General features: G+C 45.7%; 1 protein-coding gene across 1 annotated transcript; it reads right to left on the bottom strand.

The window, feature by feature from the left end:
• Positions 1–252: 252 nt before the first annotated feature.
• On the bottom strand, positions 253–1,449 carry si:ch211-229d2.5 (zona pellucida-like domain-containing protein 1). The gene has a single exon (XM_058082739.1). The coding sequence runs from the start codon at positions 1,447–1,449 to the stop codon at positions 253–255; it is 1,197 nt and encodes a 398-aa protein (XP_057938722.1).
• Between the last annotated feature and the right edge of the window lie 9,956 nt (positions 1,450–11,405).

Raw genomic sequence — 11,405 nt, forward strand, 5'->3', positions numbered from 1 at the left:
GTGGGCGGAGTAATACTTTGAAAGGTACTTTGACGTCGCTTTCAAAACTTCCCACTCCGCCAACATTCCAGGTTCTACGTCCTCTTGCTCTATGATTGGTTTTCCTGCCAAGCTAATAAAGTGCGAACATGCATGGAAGCTGGAATTTAGCTGCTAGCACAGTGACCGCTACGCTAACGACAAAGAAAGAGCCGAGCCGTCCAAAGTGTTCCGAGAGGACGTTAGCCTGCGTGTCCGCCCTTCGTGGCGTCCTCAGTTCCTGAGCCTCTTATAGAAGACAGCGGCGACGCACAACGCCGCGGCGCAAACAAAAGCCAGGACGCCGACGGCTGCACCGAGCCCGGCGACGGAGTCGTCTTTGTCGTCGTCCACCAGGGGCTCCTCTTTGGAGTCGCTGCTCTCGGTTTTGGTGATGAGCTTCCTGGAGGTGATGGTGTACGGCTCTGTGACCCCGTCCGCCGAGGCCTCCGCCGCGGCCCTCACCGCGTTCTCCGCCGCGTCCTCCGCCGTGTCCCTCTTCCGGCGGTTGTTGCACTGCATGAAGGTGCTGCAGGTGCTGGTCTCGCACAGGCGGGTGATGCAGTGCAGGTAGTAGGTGGACACCGTCTCGTTCTGCTGCTCCACGAAACGGAAGGCCGGGAAGTGGAAGCGGGCGCGCTGGCTCTCGCCGTTCTCGAGGACGGTGGTGAAGCGGTCCTTGGAGCACGGCACGAAGAGGTTGAAGAAGCTGGAGTTGGACGGCAGCGGAGAGATGGAGGCGTAGCAGCGGTCCAGCAGGACGTGGTAGCGCCCGGTCAGGTTGACGGCTTTCACCTCCACGTACACGGTGGTCCTCAGCTCCAGGCCCAGGCTGGGTATGACCAGGGGCTGCAGGAAGTCGGGGTCGCTGAAGAGCTTCATGTTCAGGGTGCTGATGAAGCTGCCGTTGTTGTCCTTCACGGCGATGGAGGACGCCGACACGTCGATCTGGGTGTTGTTGACCAGGTACTCTAAGGGGTAGGCGCAGGAGTAGAAGTACTTGAGCTCGGCGTTGTACGTGATGGTGCCGGTGGTGGGGTCCACGGAGCGGATCACGCCGCTGATGTTCACCGTCTGGATGTTGGAGAAGTCCGAGAAGACGCCGGTGCCGGCGGCGCTGGTGGTCAGGAAGGTGCTCCCGCAGCCGTGCGTCACGTTCAGGGGGAAGTGGAAGCGAGCCACGGGGGGCCACACGCTTTCGTCCAGCGTGGCCCGGCAGTCCGAGTCCGTCATGTGGTTGAGGATCAGGAGGGTCTCGTTGTAGCCCGTGTAGATGACCGGGCAGATCTGGACGGCCAGCCCCACGGAGGACGTGCCGCACTGCACCGAGATGTCGGTGATCTCGGGTCGCCGGGCTTCCGCTCCGCACTCGTTCAGCGTCAGCGGGCGACTTCTCGCTATCATGGCCAAAACCATCAAAAGGGTCTTCATCTTCATGGCTTCGCTCCGCTGATGATGGCCTCCTCGTGAAGAAGAGGCTGGGATGGAAGTGTTGGGCTCACGTTTAGGGGTCTTTATAGGCAAGTCCGTCTCCTGGGATTGGCCCAAAACCAGGTCAGAGCACCTTCCGTTGGAGAACAAGCGCATTGTGAGGAGCGGCGGAGCTCCGGCCTGGACTCAACCTGGCCTCGGGGCAGCTCCTGAAATCCGAAGCATTTGGGCCGTCTTGAAATACCGAGCCTTCTTTCTTTTGCCAGCCACAACCAAGCTTTGGTTTCCACGCGCTTCTGGTTCTGGACTTTTCAGCACAATGCTGTGGAGGATCTTCTGTCTTCCGTGACCCACATTGGGCGGCCCTGACCTACTCGGCAGGTCCAACCTTTTTCTACCAGCCGGGGACGCAAAGGGAAACCTCAAAGGATGCAACTTGGCCTGTCATATTTGTGTACAGCGGATATGGTAGGGAGTCATACAGTACATGCAGTATTTCAAGAATGCAGTACACATAGTACATTTCATTTTCTCAATTAGGACTTCATTTCTATAATATTTAGAATTTTGTCAATTTTCTGCTGTTTTTGTTACCTTTTTGAAATATAATTTTACATATAGTGTTGCTCTTGTAAATATTATGACTTTATTGCCATAATATTTTGACTTTATACCTATAACTTGAGAACGTTTCTCCAACCCAATTTCCCCAAACCGTCCTTTTTTTCTTTCTTCATAATATTATGGCAGTTTTATTAAAATTTTGTTTATCAGTTTTATTACATTTTTTGAGTGTTTTCTCCAATATTTCAACTTTATGATATTATTCTTGTGAAATGACAACTTAGTCTCTTAATAGTTTGATTTTATTCTTGCAAAATTACGTTTTTCTCATTGGGTAATTATGACTTTATTTCTATAATATTTCCACTTTGTTCTTGTAATGTTATATCGTGTTTGATTTTTTTTAATTTTACAATTTTTCACAATTTTTTCTTTAAAATTTTAACTATTTTTTTCACGGAAACAACACGATTTTTCCTAATAATTTCCCAACAATTATCAGCACCGATAATTATCGAACATCTCTACATTATTCCCATAATATTCTTTGCACCCATAACACATTTTACTTCCTTTTTCCTTTACAAAATACAATTGTCTTCATAATTCCTGTGAAATATTATTATTGTAAAATGACAGCCGTGGTTCATAAAGGCCCCTGGGCCGCTCTTTGGACACCCCTGTGTGTTGGGGGAGGGGGGGGGGGGTGATGAGAGAACATCCCTGGCCTGCAGCAATAGGACAGCATGTCGGCATCAGAGGAAGGACGATTGTTTGGCCTTGGAGGAGGTCGCTGCTCCACTTTCAAACGTCCCATGAAAGTGGGCAAGTGGGCCCAGTGACGGCGTCGTGTGTTCGGGTCAGCCGGTGTCCCAAATGTGAGGCGTACGGGCGGATGGCGTATATTGGTCAGCCATTGTTGGAAGGGCACACGCCCTCCGTGTATTCTGCTATTGTTGCCACGGTAACCAAATATGAGCGGAGACAAAGACTGTCGGTAACATCAGCGCCTGCTCCAGCTTACGTAAACATGACGGGCTGGTTGCCGGGAAACGATGACGCCGCAACTTCACAATGTCGGCAATTTCCGACGCTGGTCGCGTAAATTTCGACATTTTTTAACTTTTTGTCTTAAGTTTCTTGTAAATTTGTAAATGTCAAATTCATTCATTCATTTTCCTCACAAGGGTGGGGGGGTGCTGGAGCCTATCCCAGCTGTCTTGGGGCGAGAGGCGGGGTCCACCCTGGACTGGTGGCCAGCCAATCCCAGGGCGTAGATGTAAACTTTGTAAATGGTCAACTTTTGTACAACTTTACTGTTGTAACTGTGAACTTACTGTTCGACTTTTTGTCGATGTACGACTTTATTGTCGGAAATTTTTTAATTTAGTCTCGAAGATTTCCGTGTTTTTTTTAAAGTACATTTGAAGTTTTTATCATATAAATTTGCTACATTTGTCTGTAAATATACAACTTTATTGTTGTAAATTTACAACATTAGTCTGGAAAATTCAGTCTAGTAAATTTCCGGCGTTTTTTTTTGTAAATTTGAATTTTTTTCTCATGAATGTATGACTTTATTGTCCAAAGTATGGAATACTGAAGCAATGAGAGATCCATATGCTCATTGTTATGAAAAAGAAGCCATTGTTTTTATTCCGTTGACTTGTTATTGTCACGTTGTCACAACTTGTTATTGCCTTCTAGCTAACTTAGCGAGCTGTTCCCACACGCTAGCTAACGAGCTAGCTTCAGGCTAGTTTGAGTGTTTGTGGGTTTGACGGAGGACCTTTCCATCCTTGGGCTCCGGCCCCCGCTCCGCCCCTTCCGAGCGGCAGCACGGGTGACCCGGTTCACAGCAGATCCAATGTCTCCTTGTAAAGTGAGAGCGGCTTCATCTCATCTTCATATTATGAGGACCAAAGGAAATATGGGCCATGCACCAGGAAAGGACCATCTTTTCATCTTCTTATGAGGACCAAAGGAAATATGGGCCATGCACCAGGAAAGGACCATGGCTTTGACAAACTATTTTTCAGGGGGGGGGCAAGCACCTATTAGCTTTGGGAAGGGGGGGGGCATCACTTGGGTTTGTTTTCCTTCTTATTAAGTTTCATTTCCAGGCTAATGTTTACATTTGGTTGCAACAAAACAAGAAATGAGGACGTTTTTCAGCGAACAGGAGCGCCCACTCTGACCTCTTTTTTAGGATTGACCTTTTGGAGATCCTTTTCAAATGACAGGAAGTCAATTTGCCCATCTTCCCGTCATCCGTTGAGAAACGTTCCCGACGTTGCTTCGCTCCCGTCACGTTGTTCCCTTCTTGGTGGTGACTTTATTGTTTACTCAACCACAGAGAGTCACAGGCACAGGCGGTGTGCGGCGGTGAACAGTTCTTAGCGATGACGGCTGCTGCCGCTTTTCCTTTCATGTTTGTCTCACACGCACACGACAGTCGTCCAATCACGTGCACGGGTCCAACTGTGGCGAGCCATGAAGATACTGTATGTACATTTTGCTAGCGTGTATGTACAGTACCGTGAGTGTATACAGTATGCAGTATAACTACTGTAGGTATCTTCAAAAGTGCCTGTACTGTTCATACAAAGCGTTAGCATGATGGTGACAGTTTGACCCTGGAACAGATGAATGGTGGATGGGTACTTCATGTTAAAAAATACATAAATATCATAATACCTTTTCAGTTGATTTTATTGTCTTTATTATTATTATGCAAAAACAAATGAGTTGCCATAGTGTTATTATTTTTTGTAAAAATAGCATTTATTGGATTTTTAATCATTTCATGTAATAATTCAGTCAGGTTTTGTGTATTTGAATTATATTTTACCATTTTTACCATTTTTACCATTTTTACCATTTTTACCATTTTTACCATTTTTACCATTTTTACAATTTTTACAATTTTTACCATTTTTACCATTTGTACGAGTTTTTTATTTCTTCCAGCCGACTCTCCCTGTCCTTTCTTTCCGCAGTGCAGGCAGCGGAACCCGAAAACAACAAAGCCAGCTTGAATCTTTGCTCTTTCGGGATGGACGCGTTCTGCCCGGCCCGCGGGCGGCGCTCAGGTGTCCGTCTGAGCGAGACGGAGGAGTCGGACGCCAAGGAAGCCGAAGACGCGTCCAACCGGCGAGTCTTTGACCCAGCAGGCTCACCCAGCCCTCGCTCGGCTCTGCTAAATCTATTTCTATGGAAGGAATTCCACTGGCCATGCTAGGAGCCAAAGCCACCCGCAGATGTTCAAGTCGTTAGCTTGCGCGAGTGTGTGTGTGTGTGTGTGTGTGCGTGTGTGTGTGTGTGTGTGTGCATGTGTGTGTGTGTGCGTGTGTGTCCACAAGCGTACCTGCCCATTTAGCATCAGACCCCCGCAGTGCTGGCGGGCCCGTCTGTGGTCCACTCCATCATGCGCTGTGATCGGACCCCTCGCCTGCGTCAGGGACCGAGCGGGAGACGGATGAGGCCCGCCCACCCCCAATCAGGAAGTGACCCCACCCCACTCCCCCACTTCATTCCCACAGAGGAACATCATCATCTTTAAGAAACGTTTGTGTCCAGGCCACAACATCCAGCGAGTGGCTGAGCCAAGGTCAACGTCAAACGCGTCCCCTTTGATGTCCAGCCTGACCACGTGACCTGTGACCTGTGACCTTTGACCCCGGGGGGGACCACACAAGGCAGTGCAGCAGGTGACGATGATTTCTTTTTGTTTGTTTTACGAGTCTGGCAGGCAGGTGGCGCTCAGGAGACCCCCACCACCCACGACCCAACTCAGGGTGTCCAAAGTGCGGCCCGGGGCCACTTGCCAGTACCTGCAATTCTTTCATTGGCCCGCCGCATCTTACACAAATGTAATTTAACCAGAAAACTAAAAATAAAAAGGGGAGTATTTTCCAACAATGAAGTCAAAAGACTGAAAGGAAAACGAAAAAGTCGAGAATAAGGTCATAATATTACGAGTACTAAGTAGTACAGTATAGTAAGTAGTATAACTTTAAGATGCTAAAGGAAGAAAATGTTATTGTTTTGAAGATGGAGTTTTATGAAAGGAAAAATATATCATGTTGTTAAAGTATTATGACATACAAACTAAAGTACTTTGGGTTAAATATGGTTGCAGAAAAACTTATCATGTTATTAGAATAAAGTAACAGAAAAAATGACAAAAACAGCCATAATTTTACTAGAATAAAGTCAAAATATTGAAATATTTCTTGTCTTCTATCAAGAAAAAGATGCGATTTTACAAGAATCAATTTGTAATATGTCATTTTAGTAGCATTGAGTTGAAATTTTAAAAGAAAAATAATATATATATTTTTATTTTAATATAATAAAATAATATTCAATGGCTGTAATATTATAACAAACAAACAAAATGAATTCAAGTTGTCATTTGGGGAAAATCTGGTTGCAGAAATGTTACCAGAATAAAAAATAAAAGTCCAATTATTATGACAATAAAGTCATAGTAATTATTAAAGTGTAATTATGAAAGCATTTTGCGTCTGGTCTATTCTGCTGTTTCTCTGCCTTTGTTGATTATTGTCTCCTTTCTAGTCCTTCTTATGATGTTTATTGTCCACGATGTCTTTGCATTTTATTTCTAAGATGAAAATGTCCAGTTAAGATTAAGATTAAGATTAAGATTAAGATTAAGATTAAGATTAAGATTAAGATTAAGATTAAGATTTCCTTTATTTGTCCCTCAGCGGGGCCATTTGTCTGATCACGTAGTTACCATGAAGACCTGAGGAGGAGCGATGGCAATCCAGACATTCTACGGCTGGAGCTACGTTGCATGTACGGAATGCACATGGAAGCTTGTTCTGCTCCACAGACGCAGCGGTAGCTTGACACCCAGCTTGGGTCCAAGTTCTCCAGACCCGACTCCCATGGACATCGTTGTTGCTTCTCAAAGTTGCTGAGAATTGTCTGCAAACCCAGATGGTGGATCACAGAGGATGGCAGAAGCTTCCATTTGGGAAAGCCATCAGGCGTACTTTACACGTGTGACCTTCTTGTGTCCACATGCAGTAAATACAAGTCTCCCAGGTACCCGGATGCGCCTCAGACCTCCACGGGGACGCCACAAAATGGGAAACATGGCGTTTGGAGAACATCTGGAGTCCAGTACGTACTTTATCAGTTTCCTGTCCCACTGGACTTTTATTTGAAACAGTTGACCCTCACAAGTCCAACGGTTTGGCCATCAAACGTTCCCGAAGCTAACCCGGACTCCGGCCTGAACAGCAACGCCATCCCTTAAAGCCCAACCCCAGTCCTCAATTTTTAGCCTTACACCTAGCCCTAACCTTAGCCTAACAGCTAACCCCAGCCAGAACTACACACCCAGCCCCCCAGCCATTCATCTAAACTCTAACCCAAGACCCAACCCCAAAACAAAAGGCAGCCAAACTCTAACCCGAGTCCCAGCCTTACACCTAGCCCTTAGCCCAGCCTAGCCCTTAGCCCAGCCTAGCCCTTAGCCCAGCCTAGCCCTTAGCCCAGCCTAGCCCGTAGCACAGCCTAGCCCTTAGCCCAGCCTAGCCCTTAGCCCAGCCTAGCCTTTAGCCCAGCCTAGCCCTTAGCCCAGCCTAGCCCTTAGCCCAGCCTAGCCCTTAGCCCAGCCTAGCCCTTAGCCCAGCCTAGCCCTTAGCCCAGCCTAGCCCTAATCCCAGCCTAGCCCTAATCCCAGCCTAGCCCTTAGCCCAGCCTAGCCCTAATCCCAGCCTAGCCCTTAGCCCAGCCTAGCCCTTAGCCCAGCCTAGCCCTAATCCCAGCCTAGCCCTTAGCCCAGCCTAGCCCTTAGCCCAGCCTAGCCCTAATCCCAGCCTAGCCCTTAGCCCAGCCTAGCCCTTAGCCCAGCCTAGCCCTTAGCCCAGCCTAGCCCTTAGCCCACCATGAACGCTAAGCCCAGCCTTAACAGTCATGCCGTCCCCCAGCCCTTAACCTAAGCCCAAACCCAAACCTGAGCCCTTCACCCAGTGTCCAGCTCATCAATCAGATGGGATCGTTGGTTGGGGTCCGTAGTGTCCAAGTCTGACCTGCAGGGGATCCCTTACCGATCCGCTTCTACTTTGGAATCAATCTTTTGTTTCTCCACCCAGCAGAGAAGACAAAGGCATCTGTCCAAGGAGAACCCTACTTTCTTCTCAGATGTTTCTGTTTGGGGGGGCACATCATTGAGAAGCACGACCCTAACACTGACCCAGATCTTGGCCCCAATTGCCACCATCCCTTAAACCACAAACCCGCTCCAACCCTAAGCCCAGGACAAACACACACACACACACACACACGCACACACACACACACACAGGGTCTATTGTAGCAAGTTGTGTGAGTGTGGTCACTTTTCAAGCGTGTTTGTGCGGCTTTGGTTTTTAGCGTCAGGTGCAAACGTGTTTGTTTGTCCAGCTGTTTGGTGGGGAAAACCTGATCCTACGTGACCTCGTGTTGCTACAGCTGCTCCTGGATCAGAACCAGCTGCACCCTTTCCCCACGATGACAGCCTAGTCCGGATCACAAGGCAGTTTCTAGAATTCTCGTAGCTGCTGTCCGACAACCCAACATTTAGTGTTGAGGTTGGGGTTTGGGTTGGAATTAGGGTTGCAGTAGGGTTGGGGTTAGAGTTAGGGTTGGGGTTAGGGTTGGGGTTAGGGTTGGGGTTAGGGGTTAGTGCATTAACAGCAAGTTGAAAAAAAAACTGAAAAAACGCCATACTAACCCCTTACGTTTTTTGTCAAAAATCACCAAATTCAAACACTGGTATTTTATGCCATTTTTGGCTGCTTCTCGGGCCCCTAATGCATGTGTGAGAAGTGTCCTGTGTTTTTGTGACCAGAAAAGTGCATTAGCAACAAGTTGAAAAAATTGAAAAAAAAAACGCCATACTAACCCCTTACGTTTTTTGTCAAAAATTACCAATTTCAAACACTGGCATTTTATGCCATTTTTGGGTGCTTCTCAGGCTCCTGATGCGTGTGTGTGAGGTTTTTTGTGTTTTTTTCACCAGAAAAGTGCATTAGCAGCAAGTTGAAAAACCAGAAAAAAACGACATACTAACCCCTTACGTTTTTTGTCAAAAATCACCAAATTCAAACACTGACATTTGATGCAATTTTTGGGTGCTTCTCAGGCCCCTGATGCGTGTGTGTGAGGTTTTTTGTGTTTTTTTCACCAGAAAAGTTTATTAGCAGCAAGTTGAAAAAACTGAAAAAAAACGACATACTAACCCCTTACGTTTTTTGTCAAAAATCACCAATTTCAAACATTGGCAATTTATGCCATTTTTGGGTGCTTCTCAGCCCCTTAATGCATATGTGTGAGGTTTTTTGTGTTTTTTTGCCCAGAAAAGTGCATTAGCAACAAGTTGAAAAAAAAACAGAAAAAATGACTTACTAACCCCTTACGTTTTTTGTCAAAAATCACCAAATTCAAACACTGGCATTTTATGCCATTTTTGGGTGCTTCTCAGACCCCTGATGCGTGTGTGTGAGGTTTTTTGTGTTTTTTTCACCAGAAAAGTGCATTAGCAGCAAGGTGAAAAACCAGAAAAAAAACGCCATACTAACCCCTTACGTTTTTTGTCAAAAATCACCAAATTCAAACACTGGCATTTTATGCCATTTTTGGGTGCTTCTCAGGCCCTTAATGAGTGTGTGTGAGGTTTTTTGTGTTTTTTTCACCAGAAAAGTTTATTAGCAGCAAGTTGAAAAAACTGAAAAAAACGACATACTAACCCCTTACGTTTTTTGTCAAAAATCACCAAATTCAAACACTGGCATTTTATGCCATTTTTGGGTGCTTCTCGGCCCCCTAATGCATATGTGTGAGGTTTTTGTGTTTTTTTGCCCAGAAAAGTGCATTAGCAGCAAGTTGAAAAACCAGAAAAAAACACCATACTAACCCCTTACGTTTTTTGTCAAAAATCACCAATTTCAAACACTGGCATTTTATGCCATTTTTGGGTGCTTCTCAGGCCCCTGATGCGTGTGTGTGAGGTTTTTTGTGTTTTTTTGCCCAGAAAAGTGCATTAGCAACAAGTTGAAAAAACTGAAAAAAACGCCATACTAACCCCTTACGTTTTTTGTCAAAAATCACCAAATTCAAACACTGGCATTTTATGCCATTTTTGGGTGCTTCTCAGGCCCCTGTTGAGTGTGTGTGAGGTTTTTTGTGTTTTTTTCACCAGAAAAGTGCATTAGCAGCAAGTTGAAAAACCAGAAAAAAACGACATACTAACCCCTTACGTTTTTTGTCAAAAATTACCAAATTCAAACACTGGCATTTTATGCCATTTTTGGGTGCTTCTCAGGCCCCTGATGCGTGTGTGTGAGGTTTTTTGTGTTTTTTTTCACCAGAAAAGTGCATTAGCAACAAATTGAAAAAAACAGAAAAAAAACGACATACTAACCCCTTACGTTTTTTGTCAAAAATTACCAAATTCAAACACTGGCATTTTATGCCGTTTTTGGGTGCTTCTCGGCCCCCTAATGCATATGTGTGAGGTTTTTTGTGTTTTTTTCACCAGAAAAATGCATTAGCAACAAGTTGAAAAAAACTGAAAAAAACGCCATACTAACCCCTTACGTTTTTTGTCAAAAATCACCAAATTCAAACACTGGCATTTTATGCCATTTTTGGGTGCTTCTCAGGCCCCTGTTGAGTGTGTGTGAGGTTTTTTGTGTTTTTTTCACCAGAAAAGTGCATTAGCAGCAAGTTGAAAAAACTGAAAAAAAACGACATACTAACCCCTTACGTTTTTTGTCAAAAATCACCAAATTCAAACACTGACATTTTATGCCATTTTTGGGTGCTTCTCGGCCCCCTAATGCATATGTGTAAGGTTTTTTGTGTTTTTTTCACCAGAAAAGTTTATTAGCAACAAGTTGAAAAAACAGAAAAAAAATGACATACTAACCCCTTACGTTTTTTGTCAAAAATAACCCCCTGTGGTGCCAAAAGGTCAAATGTCAACATTTCGGTTCCGTGCATCAAACCCCGACATGCAACACACAAGCCAGGTGCTGTGCTTGGCGCTGACGCCGCACTCGTGTGGGCGCCGCACAACCATCGAGTGTGCTCACGTTCAGGTGTGAAGGCAAACAGCACCGATACACACACTCGGCACTAAATACACACACACACACACACACACACACACACACACACACACACAATAAAGGTCCGCTTTATGAGCTGTGGCTTGATTCCATCCTGCAGTCCAAACCAACGCTACAGCTGCTCTGGAGAGCTCGGTGGGCCTCTGTGGGTGCACAGCAGGTGTATGGATATACACACACACACACACACATGCACACACATATGTATACTCACACACACACACACGTATAAAAGAATAACAA

Source organism: Doryrhamphus excisus, chromosome 9, assembly GCF_030265055.1.
Source record: "Doryrhamphus excisus isolate RoL2022-K1 chromosome 9, RoL_Dexc_1.0, whole genome shotgun sequence".
NCBI classification, from domain to species: Eukaryota; Metazoa; Chordata; class Actinopteri; order Syngnathiformes; family Syngnathidae; genus Doryrhamphus; species Doryrhamphus excisus.